The 26209-nt window shown below is 42.1% G+C and overlaps 1 protein-coding gene across 1 annotated transcript in view; it reads left to right on the top strand.

The window, feature by feature from the left end:
* Positions 1 to 306: 306 nt before the first annotated feature.
* LOC134393441 (uncharacterized) overlaps positions 307 to 26209 on the top strand; it is a gene marked incomplete at its 5' end in the record, with an annotated part of 160868 nt that continues 134965 nt past the window's right edge. Inside the window, 3 exon segments of the mRNA XM_063118467.1 lie at positions 307 to 436; positions 439 to 1603; positions 1736 to 2537. Of these exon segments, the coding sequence (XP_062974537.1) occupies positions 307 to 436; positions 439 to 1603; positions 1736 to 2537 (2097 nt within the window).

Below are 26209 nucleotides of genomic sequence, written 5' to 3'. Positions count from 1 at the left end.
CAGAAAGATGGGATTTGTTACCCCTGATGTGCCAAGAATCATCATGACCTCCCTGTTTAAAGACCAGGTGTTTAAAGACCTCACAAGATGGACATTGATCAGACTCTTCAATGACTGAAAGACTTTTTTTTTGAGAACCATGATCAGCCAAGGAATATAAATGCTCAGTGAATTGTTTTTACTGGCTTCATTTGTAAATGCATCAAAAGAAAAGCCCCTGCAGACATGGACTTGTTACCTTTTTTTTTTTTTTTAAGAATCCAGAACACCATCGCCCTGCTCAGACATCTGGAGACTGCAGGTTACCGTGCTAGTCAAGCCAAAGCCCAAATCTGCAAACAAGAAGTGACATATCTGGGCTTTATCATCAAGAAGAACACTCAACTTTTAGCTGCCAGCAGGACCCAGGCAATCAATTGTATACCCCAGCCCCGGAACAAAAAGAATTACGAGTTTTCCTGGGCATGGCAGGGTACTGCCAGATCTGGATCCTGAACTACGCTGCCCTGACACAGTCCCTCTATGAACTCTTGAAACAGAAAGTCCCTGAATCCGGGACCCTAGACTGGACATCTAAAGCAAAAGAGAGCCTCCGGAATCTTAAATCAGCCCTTACCAGTCCACCCGCTCTAGGACTACCTGATATCAGCAAGCCCTTCCACCTCTATGTAGACGAAAAGAAGGGCACAGCCGTGGGCGTTCTGACCCAGAGAGTGGGTTCGTGGAATCGGCCTGTAGCATACCTAAGCAAGAATACTGATCCTGTGAGCAGAGGTTGGCCAGGATGTCTCCGATGTATCGCCGCCGCATGCCTGCCCTTAACTGAAGCCATTAAACTTACCTATGGGCAGCACATAGAAATCACTGCCTCACACTCCATGAAAGCTCTGCTGGAAACCCACGGACCAAAGTGGATGACCAACTCCCGACTTGTCAAATACCGAGCACTGCTGTGTGAGAACCCTAACGTGCAAGTGAATGACTGCGTAGCCCTGAACCCTGCGACTCTGATGCGCTTGCCTGAGCCAGTTATACATGATTGCCAAGAAATAATGGACACCGTCCATTCTAGCAGACCCGACCTAAAAGACAGCCCTGTGCCTGGCAGCATCGTCCTTTTCACTGATGGAAGCAGTTTTGTCCAGCACGGTGTCAGAAAGGCGGGTTACGCCATAGTAACAGAAGATGAGGTCCTAATCGCTGAAGCGCTTCCACCTGGCACGTCCGCTCAGAAAGCTGAACTCTTAGCTTTAATCGCTGCACTAGAATGGGGAAGAGAAAAGAAGATCACGGTCTACACAGATTCAAAATATGCATTTCTTACTCTCCAAGTACACGGAGCATTGTACCGAGAGCGAGGGTTCCTCACAGCCGAAGGAAGAGAAATAGCACATTCACAAGAGATCCAGAGGCTCTTACAAGCTGTATGGCTACCAGAGAAGGTTGCGGTGATTCACTGCAGAGCACACACCGGGAAATCTAACCCAATTGCTCGAGGGAACCAGAGGGCGGATCAGGCTGCCAAAGACGCCGCCAACCAGCCAGTACGAGAAACAAGCCACGCCCTCTTGATTTCCCTGCCACCTCTTGCCATGACGCCTCCGTATAGCCAAGAAGAAGAGAAAGAAGCTGAAGAACATAAATACAGAAAAGAAAAAGGCTTCTACATTTTGCCGGACGGCCGAGTTTGGGTGCCAGAACGTCTTGCCAGAACTGCGGTGTACCACATGCACAGACAATGCCATCTAGGCAAAGAAGCCCTTCGGCATCTGATCGAAAAGACCATGTACATAGACAAGTTAGCCACCCACTGCATGGAAGCTTCCAAAAGATGTGTCACCTGTGCACGAAATAACCCAAAGAAAGGACCTGTGCTTCCCCCAGGCCAGATACTCCGAGGCAGCCGACCCTTTCAAGTTATGCAAATTGACTTCACCCACATGCCGCCAGCTGGAGGCTACAAGGTCGCCCTCGTAGCCGTATGCACGTTCTCGGGATGGGTAGAAGCATGGCCAGTCAGATCAGAAGGGGCAAGAGAAGTAGCGAAACACCTGATCCAAGACCTCATCCCTCGCTATGGCCTGCCCCAGCAGCTGAACTCTGACAATGGACCAGCTTTCCAAGCCGAGCTCACTGAAAAACTTAGCAAAGCACTTCATATAGACTGGAAGCTACACTGTGCTTGGAGACCGCAGAGCAGCGGGGCAGTAGAAAGAGCCAACCAGACCCTGAAACTACACCTTCGCAAAATGTGCGCAGAAACACACTCTAAATGGACTCAGATGCTCCCTGTTGCCTTGCTCCACATGAGGTGCACCCCCCGAAGTAACGGGCTGACTCCATATGAACTAGTCTATGCCAGGCCTCCGCCGCTGCCAGCTACAGTCGAGACCCTGCCACTTCGTGGCGAGATCAACCTTAATCGGATTCTAAAAGAACTGAATCAGACAGTGCTAGAAATGAGCCAGCATACTGAACAGACTCCCTTAGGAATAGTTATCCCTGTTCATGGCTTCAAGCCTGGGGATGAAGTCTGGGTAAAGAGTTATAAAGAAAGCCTGTTAGGGAAGACATGGGACGGGCCATATACCATTATACTGACTACTCCTACTGCTTTAAAGGTCCAAGGGAATTCCAGTTGGATTCATTGGAGCCGAGCAAAATTAGCCGCACCCGAGAGATGGCAGGCCACGAAAGGTGCGGGCCTAAAGCTCACCCTGAGGAAACAGCCCTCACCGCTGGACGCGACGGGAGAAGACTCCTCGGGACCGGCAACCGAGGGAGCGAAATAACTGGGGGCGCTGCATCCCCTCTCAACCTGGAAAGAAGAGGTGGACACCGCCCGAAGCATGTTCTGCCTATTTTGCTCTTCCTTTTGACCCTGAGCATATCATCCCAGAAGTCAAAACTTGATCTCTGCTCCTCTTGTATACAAACAGTGAAACTGCATAACCAAATCAAACAGACTATTATATATCAGAGTAAATTGCAGTGTACTGAGACCAAAACGTCTTGCACTTTCCGTAATGTTTCTTTCTCAGTATGTTCACTGAATAACAAAGTCACATGTTTTGATCCCAGAGAAAATCCTGTTAAATGGCACTTAGAGGTCAGAGATGCTAACAAGCAGGGTACACTATTGCAGAAAATACCCCTTAGAACCCCAAATTCTCCAGCTTCTGTGATCATAGACCCTTGCAAGATCTCCCACTGGCCAGATCAGTGTGGGGATCTCAGCTGGGAGAAGACATACATGCACGAAGACAAATATATATGTCCCTCCACAGACCCGATGCGGTCTACCATCCCCAAACAAGCCAATTGCGATAACAGCTGTCCTTATTGGAACTGTGTATGGTGGGCCACTTATTCAACAACACCCCCCCTCGGTAAAATCCACGCCTCCTTAACCAAAGTGCCAGTCCTCAGTAACTGCAAGGCACAACAGTGCAACTTGGTGAATTTTACCGTTTTTAACCCACAACAGTTCGTGACCACTTTTGGGAACCAATTCGGGCTCCGCATCCATGGACGGGGAGCAGATCCCCTGGGGCGGATTTACCTAAAACTCGCTCAGTTTGTAGAAACAGGCCACACCATACAAGAGCACTTCTTCCAAGACTTTTGGAAAGAAGTCGAACAGCCTTTTGAAGTGCCAGAGATAGCGCGCAACCTCTTTGTCACTTTTGCAGAAACTGTCGCTGCAACGCTGAATGTATCAAATTGTTATGTATGTGGAGGAACCAACCTAGGAGACCAATGGCCTTGGGAAGCCCAAGAATACAATGTCAGCCAGCCGTATAATGAGACCACTGACCCCAACCCCCATAGTCAGTGGATGCTGACAGACACCCTAATTGGAAGGTGGTGCATCCAAAGAATATCTTCCGGGGCTCCCAAGATCGGAGAAACCCCGTGTCAGACCATTACCACGCTGAACCAAACTATCTTGTCCTATTGACCAAATCAAACCGTCATACCTCCTAATCGCCCATGGCCAAGCTCACTTCAGGCCAGGGCTTAGGCTCATGGTTCAATTAGTTTGGTGGGCTAAAAGAGATGATCAGTATTGTTGTTATAAGAATTATGTTATGCTTGCTGTTACCCTGTCTTATGCCAATGATTATACAAAGTTTGAAGGACATGATAGAGCAAATTGCAGATAAACGTACTGCAGTGCATCTAATGGCCTTGCAGGATTACAGGCCAGTCCCTGTCAATGATGACAATCTAGGATAATGATAGCACTCTGTGCCTTCGCTAAGAGTGTATCAAAGGGGGGAATGTGAGGGAACTGGCTGTCATTTCCGGTTATGACCTTAATGAAGGCCGTGTTCTTTGCGCATGCCTGAAGTCCGAGGCAGACATTCCTACCGAACAGGTTTGAACCGGTTGTGCTATGCTGTCAAGATGCGCACGCAATTCCTTTGTGTAAAAGTGTGGGCGTTTCCTCTGCATGAGGGGCGTGTATAAAAAGCCCCTCCTCCCAGTCCCCAGGGCAGCTGCCCGTGGACTCATCCCGGGCTGCTGTTTCGCTAGCGAATAAAGCTATCTGTTTGGACAAGAACATTGGTGTGGACTCCGGTTTCTCCGTGTGGGCTCCAGTTTTTCCGTAACACTGGCAATATTATATAAGAAAAAATGACCCAACTTAGCTGCAGCCTCAATATAAGGAGCAAAGGAAACAGAAGAATTGAAAATGAAGCTAAGATTACGTGCTTCCTAAACCGGATGGAGAGTAACATTATTAACAGTAATGGAAAATGAAAATTGGGGAGAGAACTTGGGAGAAAAAAACAAGCAATTTTGTCTTTGCCATATTGAGTTTCAAATAATAATGAAACATCTAAGCTGTGATATCCAATAGGCATGCCAAAATGTGATCTTGAACATCAGAAGAAAGTTCTGGGGATGAAAAATATAATTGTTTTTCATTGGAATACAAATGATATTGGAGGCCATGAGATCAAATAGGACAACAGTGGACCCAAACTGAGCCCTGTGGAAACCCACCTAAAAGGAGAAAGGAAGAAGACTTTAGCTTTTAGCCTACATGTTAAATGACTGACCCAAGAGGTAAGAAGTAAACCAGTTATAAATGGAATTGCAAAATCAAAGGTCATGAAGGGAATCCAGTAAAAGATAATGATCAACCATGTGAAAGGCCTCCAGAAAGGTCCAGAAGAATAAAAATGGAGTAGATCTTTAGATTTGGCAGTAAGAACATCTTTGAAAGAACTGTCTCAGTGGAATGTAAGGGACAGAAAACATTTTGAAAAGAATATAAAATGGAGTTATAGAAAGAAGGTTGAGGCAACGTGAATAAAGTTTCAGGACTTTCAAAACAAAAGTCTACAAAGAAACAGGATGGTATTTAGAAAGAGAGACCACTTCAAGAGAACACATTTGGAGAATAGGCAAAACCATAGCATGGTTTAAAGACAAAAGAAACGATCGAGAAGACAAGGAAAGATTGATAATATGAATCAAGAAAGGGAAGATAACAGGACTAACATTGACTAAGGGAGAGTTTATCTCTGGATCTTTCTCCTGATGTTCACGATCGTATCTCGGCATGTCTTTCAGATATCTCAGCTTGGTTGCTTCATCGTCGTTTGAAACTTAATATGGAAAAGACTGAATTGCTTGTTTTTCCTCCTAAACCTTCCCCTCATCTCTCATTCTCTCTTACTGTCAATGATGTTACACTTACTCCAGTCAAGGAAGCTCGTAGTCTTGGCTTTATATTTGATTCCTCGCTCTCCTTTATTCCTCATATTGAGGCAGTAGCTAAATCCTGTCGTTTTTTCCTGTATAATATTGCCAGGATTCGATCATTTTTGTCTGTCTCTTCTTCCAAGACTCTTGTTCATGCGTTGGTTATTTCTCGGTTGGACTACTGCAACCTTCTTCTCACTGGCCTTCCTTCTTCTCACATCAGTTCGTTGGTTTCTGTTCACCACTCTGCTGCTAAGATCATCTTCTTGGCTCGCCGCTCTGACCATGTAACTCCACTTCTGAAATCTCTTCATTGGCTTCCAATTTACTTCAGAATCCAATATAAACTTCTCCTGTTGACCTACAAAGCTTTTCACTATCTAGCTCCTTCCTATCTCTCCTCTCTCATCTCACACTATTGCCCCGCTCGTGCTCTTCGCTCCTCTGATGCCATGTTTCTCGCCTGCCCAAGGGCCTCTACTTCCCTTGCTCGGCTTCGTCCATTTTCTTCTGCTGCCCCTTATGCCTGGAATGCTCTACCAGAACATTTGAGAACTACAAGTTCAACCGCAGCTTTTAAAGCTCAGCTAAAAACTTTTCTTTTTCCTAAAGCTTTTAAAACTTGATTTTGTTCTGACTTTATACTGTTAGTTCACCCTACCCAGTGCCTGTTTACCCTACCCTGTGCCTGTTTGCTTTCTCTTCCCCTCCTTATTGTTTTATTATGGTTTTATTAGAATGTAAGCCTATGCGGCAGGGTCTTGCTATTTACTGTTTTACTCTGTACAGCACCATGTACATTGATGGTGCTATATAAATAAATAAATAATAATAATAATAGTTTACACCAGCCATTTATTGTATCACTAATGGGGCACATGGTGTTCACCTGCTCCCATGGTGAACTTGTCTCCACCTCTCAATTTTCCCAGAATAGCCCTGACTGCTTTTGTCATGGTTTTTCTAGTTCTCTCGTTTCTCTCGTGGTGTGCCCCACCCCTTGCAAGGTAGTTGTGATTCACCATGAGTTCCAGGCTCAGCGAACAGCCAATCAGCTGTGCATGGGTATCGGAGGTGTGCAGGAGTGGACCTGTTTGCCATTGCCACATGTTTTGGATGTGTGTCGGTGTGTTTTACTGCTGATTGTGTGTGTGTGTGTTTTAAAATACAAACATATCTCTGAGCAGGAGTACATATTCCATGGAGTTCCTCCCCCCCCCCCCACACACCATGTGTTGCTGCATGTCTGTGCTCGTGCACATGCCTCACAAGTCAGTAAAAAATAAATCTCTGCCCCATAGCCATGTCATCTGCCCAACACTACCCACTTCTGCTGATCCACATGCACAAGCAGCATAATGGGGCAAATGTGATCCCGCAACGACACTCCTGAAATTGCAGTCCACATCAGTGCTGCGTGCCCCATGAGTGCTGATCATGGAAGCCTAGAACATTTGGAAGCATCCCTCTTCCATGCTGAAATGCATGCAGGTGCAGATTAGCCCTAAGAGACAAGAAGGGATGGGATCAAGAGAACAAGTACAAGGATTCGATGAAAACAATACTCTAGATAATTCATCAAACGAGACAAACGAGAACATAGAAAAAGTAGCAGAAGGAACCAGCATTTAAAGAGCAGGTAATGGAAGAGGGGCAGAAGCAGAAGTATCAGAATGAATATTTTGAATTTTGGTATTAAAGAAGGAAGCAAAGTCATGAGCAGAAAGAGAAGGAGGGAGAGAAAAAGAAGGAGCAGGGGGATAACTTCTTTCCACCCCTGATATAGGTAGATATCACAGTGCCATGCCTCCAATCACATTAAGCTACATAATGATATCACAAGGCAAAATTGGAATGAAAGAAATGCTTCCTGACTTTACTGAACAGTTTTGCCCCCATTCACAGACATCCCTGAAGAATCAAGGCTGCAAGAAAAGCAAATGCTATTTTGGGCTGCATTAATAGAAGTATAGCTTCCAAATCATGTGAGGTACTGGTTCCTCTGCATTCGGCCCTGGTTAGGCCTCATCTAGAGTATTGCATCCAGTTCTGGGCTCCACAATTCAAGAAGGACGCAGACAAGCTGGAGCGTGTTCAGAGGAGGGCAACCAGGATGATCAGGGGTCTGGAAAAAAAGCCCTATGAAGAGAGACTGAAAGAACTGGGCATGTTTAGCCTGGAGAAGAGAAGAGTGAAGGGAGACATGATAGCACTCTTCAAATACTTAAAAGGTTGTCACACAGAGGAGGGCCAGGATCTCTTCTCGATCCTCCCAGAGTGCAGGACACGGAATAACGGGCTGAAGTTACAGGAAGCCAGATTCCAGCTGGACATCAGGAAAAACTTCCTGACTGTTAGAGCAGTACAACAATGGAATCAGTTACCTAGGGAGGTTGTGGGCTCTCCCACACTAGAGGCCTTCAAGAGGCAGCTGGACAACCATCTGTCAGGGATGCTTTAGGGTGGATTCCTGCATTGAGCAGGGGGGTGGACTCGATGGCCTTGTAGGCCCCTTCCAACTCTGCTATTCTATGATTCTATGATTCTATGATCATCAGATGAGGAGTGTTAGGTTTCATGGATGTGCTTGTGTATGATGCTTTGTACATGCTCCTGGGACTGTATCTGGAATAAACTCATCATGCCTTAGTCCAATTGAAAGGAACAGGACTCAAATTAGTTTAATTGGAGAGAGGGAGAGTAAAATTTAAAAGGCCTGACAGGCTTAACTAAGGGTCGTAAATAGATCCATGGTCAAAAACAGACAGGGTTCATGGTTTGGAGCAGCAAACAAGGATCATTTGGGCCAGACAGAGGCAGGTAATCTAAGACAATCAGAGGTCAGAGGTCTAAGACAGAAAACAGGAGCTAGTCTTCTTCACACATGCTGCTCAGGCTGAGAAGCAAGTTAACGCCGGGGCTGGTACACCAAAATGGCCCTTGTGGTCAACTGACTAGAAAGCTTAAGAAGACGAGCTCAATAGTGCTATATCCTGGGGCGAACCCCGGGGTCGTCCCTGTGCGTCCACATGACGCACAGGGGATCCCGGGATCAGGGAGCGATTATCCCTGCCCTCCCCTTTGGGCCTGGTTTTTCCACGGTCCCAGGCTGAGCCCGAGACTGTGGAACGTGTGGCCCATTTCCGCGGAGCTAGGAGACGTGCACGGGGCGGGGGTGCAGCACTCCTCAGGAGTGCTGCGCCCATCAGGGTTAGAGTGGGGGGAGTGGGGAAACCAATTTTTTAAAAAAACATCACCTTCAGCGCACAAGTGTTTGTGCACTCTGTGCCCTTTAAAAAATAAAAAATGGCCAGTGCAACACCTGTCTTCCTGAGGTCGTCGCACCTTACGTGTAAATGGGGGCAACATCTCGTGTTAATTCCAACACAAGAGCTCCCCTCCTCTGCCACGGACTTTCAGGTAGGTCTAGCTAAGGCCAGAGTTTTGCAGTATTGAATAGAAATAAGCACAATAACTTGGTAATAGGTTGACTATGGAGAGCAAAATAGAAGGAGGACTTAAAATTAAAACCAAAGTTTCATGCCTAGCTGATAGGGAAAATGCAGACCCTGAGCTCCATCAGATGGGGGAAAATCACGCTTCCCTACCGTTGCTTCTCTGCTCCCGTTTTCATTGCTTGATACTTCCTCTTTCAAAAGAGGAAGTAAACAATGTGCACGTGGCCCATTCAGTGGGCTCTTCTGATTGCGCTGCTTCTCTTGCATACAGCAGGAGATAGCAGCATCTTCTGTTTTAAAAAATATATCGGACTTTCTGGGTGTTTTTTTGTGGTGTGAGGAAGGCCAATGATCAAGTAATGAAACACTCGTCTGATGGAGCTCACTGTCAGTGGAAACAGACTAATCGAGGAGAAAGGCAGTTTGGAAGCAAAGATGAGAAATTCAGCTTTGGACATATTGAGTTTGAGAAAGTGATGAGGCATCCAAGTAGAAATACCGGGCAAGCAATAAGTAACTAAATACAAATAAACGTAGAAAAATTACCTTCAAAGTATCAACTATGGGTTTTTGAATCAATTGCCTCTTTTACCATTTTTTCCCTTTCATCACACTTATTTTTCTTCTTCAATTTGTGTTTTAGTAATGATCTGAGAAAAAAGATATATTGCTATGGGAAACCTAAAAGCTTTTTAGTGAATGATGAAAGTCAAAAAATTGGATTGACAAGTGAACATGTACACTCACCATGTGTCCTGATTTATATCCTTGTTTAACTAACAAATTGGGTTGTCAAAAGAATGGCAGGAAAATCCTATCTAAACATCAATCAGCACAAAGCAATTAATTGGGCGTCGGATGGAACATTAGCACAATTTCAGTACATGCCTGCACATATTATAGATACAATATAATCTCTACTGACATGAAGTTACATGAGGTACAACATTATGACAAAGGTTTTTTTTTTTAAAAAAAGGAGAATTTACATATACATTAATATATTTAGGGTTTTAATTAATATCTTCTAATATTAGTTAAAGTTTAAAGTTTAGGAATATTAAGGCAAACCAAATAAATAAATAAATTAAAACCATTTTTTCTACATTTACTGAGTACTGGATATTTGACCCTTGCTCATTAGGGATGGGAGAACTAGGGATTTTTGCGTGCACTGAGATTTTCTAAAGTCCATTTTGAAGCTTGATTCACCTTGTTCCAGTTTTCATTTATTACCTTTTTTTCTTTTTTGTTCAAGTGGGGCAAAGTGCACATTTTGAATGGGGAAAGTGTGCATTCCTGTGCACATTTCATAAAAGTGTGTATGTTTCCCCCATTGACAACTCCTGTAAATCTCTATACTCAATAGGCAGGGAATGCTGTTAATAACAGGAGTTCCTCCTATTTGTAAAATGGTTGTTTTGCATAAAAAATGGGAGATGAGACAAGACTAGAAGTGGACCACATGGGAAGGAAAGAAAGGGAAAGAACATTGGATATATCTAGAAAATCCTGTGCATGTGTGTGCATGTTTTAAACCATGTCCTTCCAAAACTAGTTGTGACTGACGGCTGTAGCACATGCTTTCTCCCCAAAGGATTCTAATCTGCAAGATAAATGTTGATTGGACATAAGGACATCACAGGGAGGAAGTTCACTGAAATAAGCAGTAACATCATTTAAATATGCGGTAACTCCAAATCAACCTGAAACTCAGTTCTCAACTAGGGTGACCATATGGAAAGGAGGACAGGGCTCCTGTATCCTTAACAGTTGTATAGAAAAGGGAATTTCAGCAGGTGTCATTTGTATGCATTCAGAACTTGGTGAAATTCCCTCTGCAGCTTTAACTGTTGTAAAGAGGGAATTTCACCAGGTGTTGCAGGCATACAAATGACACCTGCTGAAATTCCCTTTTCTAAACCACTGTTAAAGATATATGAGCCCTGTCCTTCTTTCCATATAAACGCCCTAGCTCATCAAGACCAATATTTTCACACTTTAGTCTGTCCAATGTGCATAACCACACAAAGGCTGTGTTAGTTTTGGGCACCCATGGACCAAGCGGCACTGGAAGGCATCTCTCCATCTGCAACATCTCCTTACCCATCTGTACTCAACTGGATTTAGTTAGGGTGACCATATGAAAAGGAGGACAGGGCTCCTATATCTTTAACAGTTGCATAGAAAAGGGAATTTCAGCAGGTGTCATTTGTATATATGGAGAGGAAGTAAGGAAAGGAACCTCTCGGGCAAGCACTGAGTCATTACTGACTCTTGGAGGGACGCCAGCTTTCGTTGACTTTTTCTTGGCAGGCCTTATAGCGGGGTGGTTTGCCGTTGCCTTCCCCGGCCGTTATTACCTTTCCCCCAGCTAACTGGGTATTTATTTTTACCGATCTCGGGAGGATGGAAGGCTGAGTCGACCCGAGCTGGCTGCCTGAAACCAGCTTCCGCTGGGATCGAACTCAGGCCGTGGGGAGAGTTTCAGCTGCAGAAACTGCTGCTTTACTGCTCTGTGCCACACGAGGCTCTTATATATGGAGAACCTGGTGAAATTTCCTCTTCATCACAACAGTTAAAGCTGCAGGAGCTATACTAGAGTGACCAGATTTAAAAGAGGGCAGGGCACTTGAAGCTTTAACTGTTGTGATAAAGAGGAAATTTCACCAGGTTCTCCATATATACAAATGACAGCTGCTGAAATTCCCTTTTCAATACAACTGTTAAAGATACAGGAGCCCTGTCCTCCTTTTCATATGGTCACCCTAATTTAGAGCTAAAGAGGGACTTTATGAAGGATTACACAAAACTGTTGCTTGGATACACTTTAATGGGTTGGGTTAATGAACAGTCACATAGTGGCTGACACATTTTGCCTTACATACACCAGTGAGAGTGAGACCAAAGGCAACAGATAGCTGATCAGATCAGCAGATCTGATCATTCCACCACCTTAAGCCAGAATGCATGCCTTTACTCACTGTGCTGTGGTGAATTTTGTTCTTTCCTCATAATTGCCATACATCAAAAGAAAAAGAGCTGGCAAGTAACTAGTAGCCAGCACTTATGTGCAAAAGAGGGCCAGCCCTACCATTAGGCAGAGTGAGGCAGCTGTGTCAAGTAGCAGGTCTAGGGTATCATGAAATGGCAGCAAATCGATAGTAATTCATTTTATTCCTTTTTTTAATTATTATTACCAGGAAGGGAATGAAGTGCTTGTGGGAATTTTTTCTGCCTCAATTGCCAAAGTAACTTGGCTGGCTGTAGGAACCTTGTACCTTGACTTGGATGGCTGAGGGAACATACATAGATGAATCTGTCAGTTTCAGTTTATCTCCATTTCTCATTTCCCCACTCTTCAGTTCAGTTTATCCAAACCCTGAGAGTTTTTTCAATCTTAAGTTCAGTTCACCTCAAATTGTGAGAATTTTTCGTAAGGGTTTGCATAAAACATGTAGATATTTTTCTCTCTTTTCCCCTCTTTTCCATTTTATTGTGAATTTAACAAAACAAAACAGAAAACATATTGTGAAAATAAAAATGAAAAAGAACAGAAAATTACATTCATAGAAATATCAATATTCCATCAAGTACAACATTCTTTTTAAAAGGGGTTGGGGGATTATGCATAAATTTCAAGAAAAACAGACCATATATCCATATATTTATCTGCTCACGAGTGCCGCCTATATACCACCCATTCAAATGTTGATAACATTGTTAAATTATCAGTCCATGTATTATGGGAGGTGAACATTTATCTTTCAAGTGTACTAATATCATTCTTTTGACTTTCATAAGAGCTCAGAAAATCCATTTGCACTGCCTATTGGTTAATTTCCAAGGAACCAGTAAATAGTTTAAGATGACATACACATCATTCAATATAAAAGAATGTTCCAATACAAAATATTGGAATATTTGGAAGAGGTCCATATTATGACCTCTTCCCCAAAGGAGGCGACTATTGGGCATTGCCAAAACATATGAATAAAAGAAGCATGAGGTGCATTACGTTTCCAACAATTATGCAGATTAGAAAAGCCCTAGTTAAAAAAGCATTGTGGAATCCAATAGACAAGAAACAAGATTTGTTTGCTGACTAAGGCGTAGCCTAAGATCCATAGAAACCTCAAGCACAGATGCTAAAACAACAATCCATTGATTAGGTGAAATAGGATGCTCCAATTCTCCATTCCTGTCTTAGACCCTGGGTATCATATTTATTTACTGATAATAAGTATTTATATACATGGATCGTGGGTCGATATGCCTGTTCAACTGCTATAAGTGTTTCCAGTAACAATGGGACCTCTGAGGCTCTAAAAGCAGCTGGACCAAAGCTGCATTTCAACACGTTTGCAGCTGAAAGTATTGCCATTCAGCCATAGTGGGCAAATTGTATTTAGCACGTAGCTCAGGAAATGTCAAAAACTCATAGTCCAAACTCACTAATTGAGCCAAAGTAAAATTCATCCTGTCTGTCCATGTCCTCCTCAAAAGCATTATCTTTCCAATTTTTGAATTTGGATAATTGACCTGATACTATATGCCACACCTCTCTAACAGCCAAAATTGTGAGAGAGGCTTTATCTGTTCTAATATGTTGAGGGCCTAGTGCCATCCATTTGGGAAGAGGGTCCAAACAGAAGGATTCCAGAACTGACCAAGGTAGAAATTCTAATCGGTCTGGGAAAGTCCAAAATTTGGTGCAAATCAAAAAATAGTCCTGATGGTATAGAAAAAAGTCTGGAAAACTAAACCCAACTTCGTTAATTGGAAGCTGCATCCATTTCAAAAATATTCATGGTGGGGAAGAACCCTAGAAAAAATTACAAAACGAAGCATTATGTTTTTGAAAGTAATTGCCAGGTATTTGTAGAGGAATCCCATGTATAACATAAACCATTCAAGGCATGATATTCAACTTTAGCATGTTAACTTTACCCCCATAAACTCAGCTTTAATGGTGCCAATCTGTGTTGTCTCATGCAAACTCATTAATCAACTTATTCAAGTTTATTTTAATCAATTAAGATATATCTCTGGGAAGAAGTAGGTAATAAAATCAGGGTACCATCGAAATTGCCCAGTAGTGAAAACACTGAGAGAGATATTATCTCCAATTGGCATCAACTCAGACTTTGACTAGTTGAATAACCAGACAAATCACCAAAAGTATTAATCAATTTCATCAAAGCTGGAATATTGTAGATGTCTGGAGTTTAGAAATAAACAATGAAAGATCATCAGCATAAGAATAATTTTAAATTCTTAACCAGTTTGCACAAAAATATGAATACTACTATTCTGTCTAATTGCACAAGCCAGGGGTTCCAAACGTAAATCAAATATCAGTGGGGTAAGTGGACATCCTTTTCTGATACCTTGCCCAAGCACAAAAAAAGCTGACAACCACTTGTTGTCATCACTCTCACTCTTAGTGTTGAATACAAAATTCTAACCCATTTCAAAAATTCCACCTGAAAACCAAAATTACTCAATGTATTATTAAGGCCTTCTCAGCATCCAAAGAGACAATAGCTGTCTGGTCAGTTCTTTCTGAATTTAAAGCTTTCAGATCAGCCACTAACCTCAAATTAACACACCCACCCACCCACCTATGTTTAATAAATTCTACCTGATCTGGTCAGACCAATGTTTTAATGACTTGTTGCAATCTATCAACTATTGCAGTTAGTATTTTAATATCAATGATTATTAGCAAAATAGGTTAGTAATTAACACAATGTGTGGTCCTTGCTAGGCTTAGGAATGACTGTAATGCAAGCATCATTTAATGATGAAGGAACAGAACCTGATTCGAACACATATTTGTAAAGCTGATAAAGCTTTGGAGCTGAAAGACTAGAAAATGTTTTATACAACTCAGTTGGAAACCCTTATTTATAATTGCTTTCATAATTTCTTTGAATCTCAGTGGAGCCATAAGACACTGCCTTTGTGAAGAATCTAAGCATGGGAGGTTAACCTGAGCAAAAAAAGCATTCATTTCCTGGTCCGATATCTTGTTACCCTTACTATACATCTCCATGTAAAATCTTAAAAATTGTAAAATGATATCTATGTGAGAAATATGTATCATGTTATTCTCACCTTTAATTGCACAGATAATATTTCAATGCTTTTGATGTTTAAGATGATGTGCCAAGATTTTATTGGGGCATTCCCATTTTCCCAGTATGCCTGTCACAAGCAAGTCAGGGCAAATTCCGCCTTCTGCGAAAGAATATTATTCAACTCATATTTAACATTCTGCAGCTCCTGATACAATTGTGCCTATGGGTTAATGGCAAACTGGGTTATAATAAATTTCAACTTCTTATTTAAAAACACCTGTTGCACTTTTCTAAGTTTTTTGTTATACCAAGTGTAGGCAATAATTCAAACCCCAATAAAAGCTTTCCTGGCCTCCCATTCCATAGTACAAGAACTGGTGGTGTCCTCATTAATATTAAAATACTCTGACAATTCAGCAGAGATCTGAGATTTAAACATCTCATTCCAAAGAGGAGCATTGAAACTCCAGAGGCCGGGAGGCCTAGGCAGATCAGAGAACTGTAACTCCAAACATACTGGGGCATGGTCTGAAACTACCAATATATCAAACTTGCAAGCCTTTATTTGCTGCAGCAAAGAAGTAGAAACCAGAAAATTATCTAGTCAAAAGTGATTATGATGTACCGGTGAAATAAAAATGTACTCTCTATCACCAGGATACAACGTTCTCGAAACATCAAACCAAATTCAGCCAATAACACTGTTTGGGTCTTGGGAGCGGGCATACTCCTATCCAGCAAAGGATCTAATGTCTCTTTAAAATCCCTGCCCACAATCAGATAATCATAAACCATATCAACTAGGGGTGTGCTCTCCGCCCCAGAATTATCTGGTAACCGCAAACATCCATGGAGCATTCAATCTTCCAGAGCAGAGATTGGCTGCTTCCAAACCCATCATTTAATATCAGAGACGTGCCCGATCGGAGCTTCTAATATCTCTGAAATTATCCAACTGTTTTTCAGGCATCAATGGTCTCTCTCTCTCTCTCTCTCTCTCTCTCTCTCTCTCTCTCTCTCTGTGTGTGTGTGTGTGTGTGTGAATTGAATATCTCCATATTTGGAAGACACTGGACTCATCTACACCTATGAGAGTACAGGGAGGGAGGGAGAAGGATCATGGACTTACCTGCTTTGGAGATCCTACCCCAGCATCTAGATGGCCGTGCGACATCCCGGAAGGGAAGAGGGTCATTGCAGCCACCATTTTTTTTAATTAGGAGGAGCTGGTAGCGCAACTGCACTCTAGTGCTTGTAATTTTAAAAAACAACAAAAACATTTCAGCTGTTCCCCACCCACTCCCAATGGGAAAGGACTGCCCCTGTGTAGCTCCATGCTTGGTTTAAGAGCCCCACAACTTGCGTGGAGGAAGGGAGAAACCAGCAGCAGGTGCCATATCATCCATAATCCTTGGTATGGTCCTGTGACCGTAGGCAAAATCAAGATCTCGGTTATCCTGGGAAAATGGAGGGGTCGTCGCTGCTTGCCCCTGGGGATCCCCTGGACATAATTTGGATGCACAGGGATGATCAAGGGATGACCCTGGGATAAAAGTATGGTGTAGAAATCCCCACTGAGTGAAGTGAAGGGTGGCTTTGATATTGATATCTGTGGCTAACCAATTAGGAATTGCCACAGCACTGTCAGTGAACGGGTTCTCCTCCAATCACAGTGTTCGGGGGAGTTGTAAACAATAACTGGCTGGTGATTCTGACCATGGGGGACGGGAAGAGAAGGAGCACGTTTCTGCTCAGAATCATAGAAGACAATCATCCACATTTCCACAGTGTGAAAGTGCTGCTGGGCTGGCATCATAAGTGAGAAAGCTTCTACCCTTGAGTCAAGCACATGCAGGCTCTTTATTTCAGTTCAGCTATTACTTCTGTTGGCTGGCTGGGCTTCCAGTGCAGGGGGTGGGGGATCCATCCAATAGATCAGGAGGGCACTATGTTGGAGAAGCCTGGAGTAGAAACTTCGACCAGCAGCAGTGGAGCTCTGCAACAGCAAAGTAAAAGATAAAAGGTCCCTCCATAAATGTGCAGGGGTAGATTAACACGTGTGTGTGTGTGCGTGCGTGTGTGTTTATGGGGGATAATGGTTTGAGGGGGGAAATTTAAAAATTCTTTAAAAATCAAGGCATGAATGGATCTGATACAAACTTGGCATGCCTAAAGCGCTATGTAAGAGCTATCATTGTGCCAAGTTTCATCTCCTTATCTTTAAAAATGAAGGATCTGTAAGCATTTGATAATTTCCATTGACTAGAGCGGTTATCCGAAAATGGGCGTTCTCTGATGGGTAATCTGATGGGGCAGAGTAAGGGGAGCCACACTGAAATTGGGGCACAGAATTGCCTCAATGGAGCTCTGGCTTGAATTTTGAGCTGGAGAAAACCCACTTTGCACACCCCTAATATCAACTAGTTTACTAAAACTTTCATGAAACATAGCAGGAGAATCTGGCCAGATCTGTACAGCACCATGTACATTGATGGTGCTATATAAATAAATAAATAAATAAATAATAATAATAATAATAATAATAATAATAATCTACTCCAAGCAGGATATTACACTTTGAAAACGGTATATGTAATGTGTCCTGGACCTGAACAGTTATCAAAAGAATTATAAATCATTATAAAGCAGTAGTGTAGATCTTCCCTCTGTTTTTGGCCCATATACATTAATCACAGCAATTACTTCATCTGTATCTTTCCTAACCAAAATTAAAAAGCAACCATCAGGATCAATAACCATCTATTGCAATGAAAAATAAAGCCATTTATGGATTAAAATCCCTACCCTTTAGACTGCTTTGAAGTATCTCTTAGACAGTGGCGGCACTAGAAAAAAAATTCAGGGGGGGTGCACAGCAGGGGCAAAGTATATTTCTGGGTGGGCAGGGCTGTGCCCCACATATTAAGGACTTCGAAGAAAAATAACGGTATATCTCACACTATAACTGCCATCCTAACCATATATTCTGAAATAAAACATATATTGATTTAGTTTTTTTAATATAGCATGTATTAGCTAGATTCAAATTGCAGTAAGGAAAAAGGCTTTCAAACAAGGTAGTCAGTATATAAGCATTACCTTGACATACAGATTAAACAGAAAGAACACTTTAGAAAACAGTTACTTTTCAACCAGTGCAGGTAGAACCAGGAAGGTAGACTCTTAGTGTAAGGAAAGTAAGAGAAAACGGTGCACCTAGGAAACCCAATGTATGTTGTTGTGTGGTTATATAATGCCTATTTTCTTTGATATGTTCTTTATAAGCATCACTTAATTGCACTTAAAACTGAGCCTCCTTTGGATTTTTTTTTTTTTGGTAACTCTCCCATGCCACCTTACAGGCTTTGTGGACTGCACTTCTGTTATGAAGCTTCAATCCTGAATCATTAGCAGTAGCTTTTTTCGAGTTGTTGTACCCTTTGTGAGTAAATGGATTTTCAGCAGTGCAGGGATCTTTTCCAGAAAATGGCGACAAGCAAAGCAAAACACAGCATTTTGTATTACACTGTATTCTAACCAAGAATAGCATTTGTACCATGTTGTTTATTCGTTCAGTCACTTCCGACTCTTCGTGACTTCATGGACCAGCCCACGCCAGAGCTTTCTGTCGGCTGTCGCCACCCCTAGCTCCCCCAAGGTCAAGTCTGTCACCTCCAGAATATCATCCATCCATCTTGCCCTTGGTCGGCCCCTCTTCCTTTTGCCTTCCACTTTCCCTAGCATCAGTCTCTTCTCCAGGGTATCGTGTCTTCTCATTATGTGGCCAAAGTACTTCAGTTTTGCCCTTAATACCATTCCCTCAAGTGAGCAGTCTGGCTTTATTTCCTGGAGTATGGACTGGTTGGATCTTCTTGCAGTCCAAGGCACTCTCAGAATTTTCCTCCAACACCACAGTTCAAAAGCATCTATCTTCCTTCACTCAGCTTTCCTTATGGTCCAGCTCTTGCAGCCATAGGTTACTACGGGGGAATACCATTGCTTTAACTATGCGGACCTTTGTTGTCAGGGTGGTGTCTCTGCTCTTAACTATTTTATCAAGATTTGTCATTGCTCTCCTCCCAAGAAGTAAACGTCTTCTGATTTCCTGTCTGCAGTCAGCGTCTGCAGTAATCTTTGGGCCCAGAAATACAAAGTCTATCACTGCCTCCACGTTTTCTCCCTCTATTTGCCAGTTATCAATCAAGCTGGTTGCCATAATCTTGGTTTTTTTGAGGTTCAACTGCAACCCAGCTTTTGCACTTTCTTCTTTCACCTTTGTCACCTTTGTACCATGCTGGGTTGAAATATCTCCATGATGATTGGCCATATTTTGTTGATGGATAACTTTTTAGCACTGGCTAAATTGGACTTTCTTCTTGAAACTGTACAATGTCACTTGGACCAGGTAACTTTTTTTTTTTTTAACAAAGGGAGGCATTAGCATCTGGCAAAGCTGAAACACTTTCGTCTTCAGAACTATCTATTTCAGAAATATCAGGCTCACTACTACTGCCAGATAATTCCTCCTCCCAGTGAAGTTCTGGTTCAGTTAGTCTTTCCAAGGAACCCTGTGTTTCTGTGACATCAGACTTTTTCCTGAGTTTTGCTTGGCTTGTGAAGTAGTAGTCTAAAGATCCAAAAGACAATGTTTTCGAAGATGATGCTCCTGATGAAGCTGGGTGGGGTTTTTTTTTATTACAATCTATTGCCTTTGTAACATGTAATAAAAGAAATAAGAGGCATTGAATATGGTGGGATTAATTGATGAGCAAACATTGTGAGTAAATTCTCACAATTTACTCTTGCACTGTGAGTGAATTCTCCCCACCCGCCCCCCATTCGTGTACTAATTCTCTGAGGAGAAAAAGGAAGATGTGGAGAAGGTACAGATTAATTCTTTCCTCCCCCTCTCATTTTTCCTGGCCTACTGTAATGAGACAAAAAGAAAGAGATCCATGGAATAACCAGTGTTCTTCTAGCTGGCTGGCTGCTGGTGCTGGAGTATAGTTTGGAGAACTGCCAAGAATAAGTATAGGCATCAGGGGTTTTAAGTGTGATGCAGTTATGAGTTCCCCCATCCCAAACCTCAGTTACCTAACCCTAATTGCTGGGGCAGAAAGTGGGTTCACTGCACACAGAGCCAAGGGGGGTCACCTCCCTCCCAGAAACCTCTCCAGAATAACACAGAGAAAGCTGTTTGTGGCAAAGCCGACTTATTGAAGCAAGGGGAGGTGGGAAAGGAACAAGCCCATTTCACACACAGGCAAACTGAGCCAGGAGGCCAATAAGAGTCAATTACTGCAAGAGAGAGTGAGTTTGGGTTGCATAATTGCAGCACACTAAGTTCCCAGAGCCAATAGAGAATAGGCTTTTTAAAAAAAGTGTCTTAAAACACACACACACCAATTTATCCAGGGTATGTCACAGCACAGAGAAAGGCATTTATAGACAAGCCTACTTCTCCAACATTTAAATTAAATGCAGATGGGAGACCAGGAAACCCATTTCACACACAGATAAACTGAGGCAGCAGGTATATAGGAGTCAATGGGTGCAAGTGTGAGAGTTTGGGTTACATAATCACATGTTTAAAGGGGAAAAATGTGCTCTATCAAACAGGAGGAATTTAGCCACGAATATGTATAAACCTGCAACATGAAAAGCAAAAAGATTTTTTTTTTAAACCATGTGTTCACAATATAATTGAGATGAATTATGCAGAAAAACAAAATGGATTCTAGGCCCAAACAAACACACACACACACACACACACCAAGCCCAAATAGATTTTTACACAACATGGCAGCCCAGATTTAAATGCATTCCCTATTCAGTCACAACCCCAAGAAAATATTTTTACATGAATGTGATGGGAATGGGTTTTGTTAAAACAAAAGTATTTGTGCTAAGGAAAATGATCCCCTACCCACCCAGAAATGAACAAAGGAGATCAGCAACCAACAGTAGCAAGAAACATTATAAAAAAATAGCAATAAGATCATGTCAGGATGACGATGACGATAGTGTTATTCTTGAAGATGCCTGACCCCGCCCCACCCCGCTCAGACTGAGCTGGCCAGATAGGCAAAGGTTAAACAGCAAACAGTAAAACTTTAGCAGAACTGGGCAAAACAGGCTGATACCAAAAAGCAACATGCCCCAAAACACACACACACACAAAAACAAACACCACCCAACAACAACCAATATATATAAAGGCAATGTGCTGAATATTAAAACCCCCAAAAGCTTTTTGCAACCAGCACAGAAATATTCTACCAACCAGATTCAATTCACAAAAAGGCAAAGGTGGGGTAAATAAAATGTTCCTCAGTGCAGATTTCAATAGCGTATTGAGCATTTTCCTGACAAACAATATTAGGAAGTGCTTTTATAAGGGACAGCAATAATATAAATGGAATGCTAGATTGTTAGCAGACTGTCTTAAGGGAATGAAATGATATCAGTAACTTAAAAGAAAAGAAGAATAATCTTTTAAAATATACCTAATTTAAAAAGGGCACAGTTGGCGGCCACAGGGAAAGCAGAGGCAGCAACCTGGGCCGGTTACTCGTTATCCCATCCTTGTTCCTTCCTCCTCTTCCTTGCTATTTTCTCTTCAGTTGGATCTTGCTCCTGCAGGAAAAGGAGCAAGCAAAAAAGGCGTCGGCAGTGTCTGCTTACTGAGGCTGCTTAGCTTGGCCTGCCTGGCACGAGGTGCTCGCTCTCCTCTTCACTCTTGCGCAGTTGCTCCTTCCTAACCTTCCCACCCTGTCCCACCTCTCTCTAAAACAAGACCCTTCTTCCAGATAATTAATCACCATGACAACGAGGCTTCAAAGCCTCTGCCCAAGTAGTCGCGTAGCAGTGAGCTGACCAAGCAGCCTTGGAACTGGCTCTGGAACTGGATCAAACCCTTGTCCCCACTGCCGCTGACTTCTTGGCCATCCCAGAATGCAGGCAATTATAACAGGAGTCCAAAAAGTGGGGTGGCAACTGGGGTGGCAAGCTCCTTGTTTGGGGGGGCGCTTGCCCCCCTCCACCACCACCCTTGGAACCGCCACTGCTTAGATCAACCTCACCAACCACTCCTTTCTTAGCAGGTACTCATCTTCAGCCATCATGTGAGATTCTTGTAAAAATGCCACATCAACATTTAGCTTCTTTTATCTTTGGAAAGCACTCTTTTCTGCTTCTTTGCATTTTGGAGCCCCTTGGCGTTCCATGTTAAGCATCGAACAAAAGCAAGCTTATTATTTGCCCCTCCCCATAAACAAATCATACCAGTTTTGCAGGGATTACCTATATTTAAATGACAAACTGTGTAAATCCTCAGAACAGTACATAATGGACTGCAAAAGTCAAAAATACGCAAGCTAGTTTTTATCTTGCCCAAATAATAAAATAATTTAAAAATCTAACATAAAAAAACCCAAGATGAAAAAAATCACAATTTCTTAAAAAAATAATGCATTCTTGAATGCAATCTTGCCCAACGCACTCATTTTTGCAAGCAGTTCACATAATATAATGCATTCTGAACACTATGTCCACTGATGTATGCACTTTTTGTGTGATTTTTTTTAAAAAAATGGAGAACTCTTTTGCAAAATCCAGAGAAATGAATGCTTTGAATGTCCAAAATTAGGTAAGTTTGCATTAAAAGGTGAACCTAATTAATTTCTTTACCGCCCCTAAGTGGGGCGCAAAATTGGTTTTCTGCCTCAGGCACCAAAATGTCTTGGACTGGCCCAGGCAGAAGAGCAAGTTAGGATAGATAGGGGCAACATGTCTCCTTCACAGATAAGATACAAAGGCATCATTGAAAGATTTCCTGCAACTGGTTTCTATGAAGGAAAAACACAACGAGGGACTAGGTTAATAGAGTAGATCATCAAAAAGAAAAGAAACAAACACTTTCCCACCTCCTTGTTTCCTAACTGCAGCGTGGCGTCATTTCTTTTCCGCGTACATTCTATCTCTGGATCTTATTCCATGTGGGGAAAAGCAATTGACATGCAAAATCTCTCCTCCTGCGGAGCACTAGTGGCACATATCACTGTGCTGCAATGCAAGTGCAATGTGTCTGGCATACAGGTGTTCCAGTTTGTATTTGCGCCAGGTAACCTGCAAACATGCCATGTAGGAAAGAAGGGAGGGGATAACCACAGTATGTTTTTGTACGGGAGAAGAGAGAAGGACATGGATCCTCCCCAGTGTTTCTTTCTTCAGCCTTATCCTTTGCCAATTAGCATAACAGATGTATGATCTGGGAAGTCTTCCAGATTCAGTTTTAAGAAATTAAACACTGAAGATTGGTTATATTAGGAAGGAGGATTTTGCTCAGTTACAATGTCATAAAGAATACTGAAGATCCATCCTGAGCAAGTTGAGAACTTGGGTAATCACTCCTAAAGGATACAGCAGAAATGTTGGCCTATAAACATATGTCTTTAAACCTGTAAATCTGCTAGCTATTCTGTAGGAATCTGAGTGTGCAAGCAATAAAGGAGGTGTCTGTACATGGCATTGGGGGTCAGCAAGTACTGTCTGAATTTCAGCTTTCAGCACACCACAAAGGAAGTAGCTGTGAGACTGAAGACTGGAGTGCATGGAGTCAGGGTCTGTCTGTCTGTCTGTCTGTCTATCTATATCTGTCTATCTATCTATCTATCTATCTGAGATAACCCAACAAGCATGGGAGAAGCTTTTGGAAATTGGTAATGCTTGGAACACCGTCATTGTTCATTACAGAGCGGTTGATTTTGAAGGGCTATCTGATTACTGTATACCTGGGCAATCTAACCCAGGTCTCCTCTCTCTCTCTCTCTCTCTCTCTCTCTCTCTCTCTCTCTTTTCCTGTCCTGTTGCTCAGTGTTCTCCTGAAAGTGATTTAAAAATAGGGGGCAAAGGAGAGGTCACAGAGGAGATTTGTGTGTGTGTGTGTGTGTGTGTGTGTGTGTGTGTGTGTGTGTGTGTGTAATATTTTAGGCCACTTTTAAGGGTAAAAGGATAAATAGATGGATATATTCGAATGACATAAAGAACACATGAAGAAATCATATACATGTTAATTCAGAAGTAAGTCTATTTGGCTATAATGGACTTTATTCACAGATTAGAGAGGGGCAGTAAAGTACAACGGACTCTGGTTACAGGTTTATTCTGCCCCGTAAAGAGATTATGCAGGCCTGACTACTCATACAGGATTCTTATGCAAAAGTGAGATGATTCCTTCCAATTCACTCACATGACCTACTCATGCTGGGCCTTCTGGATTGTCTCTTAAAAACACACAACTGGTATAGGATTGCTATTTTTGTCTATATTTTTATCCCCCAAACCTAGAACATTCCTATTTGTATGCTGCCAGGTGCTTTTGGGATTAATAGAGACATTCTTCAAGCAGTCTTGTTTCAACCATATCCTTGGTAAACGAGAACAAACTACAGCTTGCTCTTCAATGGAGTAATAAAAATTAAATTTGTCATTTAAAACCAGTAGGTATTCCTATGCTTAAAAATGACACAGTAGAGAGCTAGGGCATATAATATTTTGTTTCTGATAATATGGAAGGCATCCCAGATGTTCAAGTTGTATGTGTGTGTTTTTGTTTTTTCTTTGTTTTGTTTTTACAATAGTTGAAAATGCTGAGCTTGACCTGACTTTCTGCTGAGAATCAGGTAAATAAAGAACACACTGTTTACAGACTGTTTTCTTGTAGAGTTGCTTTCCACAATCTGGTGCCCTCCAGATGTTTTGGATTACAACTCCCAGAATTGCTGACCATTGGTCATGCTGGCTTGGGCAGGTGGGGTTAAAATCCCAAACATCTGGAGAACATCAAGTTGGGAAGGTTGTTCTAGAGGATCATTATCAAAATTTCCCTATATTGCAGTGTTGCCACTGTTGTTACTTCTAGACCAAGTTGCTTTGCAGATAACTATTCATTGGTAATCACTGAATCATTTATCGAAATACATTGAGTTCTGATATGTCCAACAAGATAACAAGTTGAAAATTCCAGAGTTATTTGTGTTCGTCTATATGGAATTCTGTCCCCATATCAGCTTCATGTCTGCCAGAATGTGTGCTCATACTTCCTTCTTTAGCAAATGAGTCAGTTGTCAGCAGGAGGGTACATGTTTCCTTGATTGGCTCTAAAAATTTAAATATGTTATTAATTAATGCATATATTAGGTAAGAAATAATCCTTCCAAGGAATGATGGAAGCACCCTTGTTCAAGCCCCTGAATGCTTGGCTGTCAGCCATGATACCACTTTTCCCAGAGAGAAAATGAGTCCAGAATTAATTCTGTACATTTTCAGTGCAGCTCCTAATATTTATATATTATAGGTATATACTACCCATTATCTCTCTAGTATGTTGAGATCTGGATTCCTATTGGTAGAATAGCATTTTGCCTTCATTTGTATTGATCAGTATCGACTTCCTGTTTATTGGGTGGGAGAGTCCATGTTGACACTATGCCCAAAGACTCCCAGTGGCTTTCTCTACCAGTATGTTGACTGAAATATAGTAAGGTCAAATATGCTCAATATCAGCACATCTTTTTAATGTTTGAATACAGCTTGAACTCTTTGGAGCACTGGGAATGAAACTCCCATCTTCAACTCAGCATGTGATCTCTAAAGATATATATTTTACATTTTCTCTCTTGAAAGGGTAATCGATCCATTATTCTGCAGTGAGAGTTAACATGCCTTTCAAGTACAGAAATTTGCAAGTTTAAGCATAGCTACTACAACAGTCTTGTTTATTGCTTTTTTATTTTTGCACAGCTATTGCTGTAATGACACTGAGAAAATATGTCTGTTTATTGCAGACCAAATAGTTTCCTTAAAACATTCTAAACACATGCAAAAGTTCATGATGCATAATGATTTGACTGTTTTTCTAGGTAGGTGTTCTGTATTTCAGAGGATCCA

The sequence above is a fragment of the Elgaria multicarinata genome, chromosome 2, assembly GCF_023053635.1.
Source record: "Elgaria multicarinata webbii isolate HBS135686 ecotype San Diego chromosome 2, rElgMul1.1.pri, whole genome shotgun sequence".
In the NCBI taxonomy this organism is placed as follows: Eukaryota; Metazoa; Chordata; class Lepidosauria; order Squamata; family Anguidae; genus Elgaria; species Elgaria multicarinata.
Note: the sequence above shows the minus strand (reverse complement) of the source record. Positions and strands in the feature narration are given on the sequence as shown.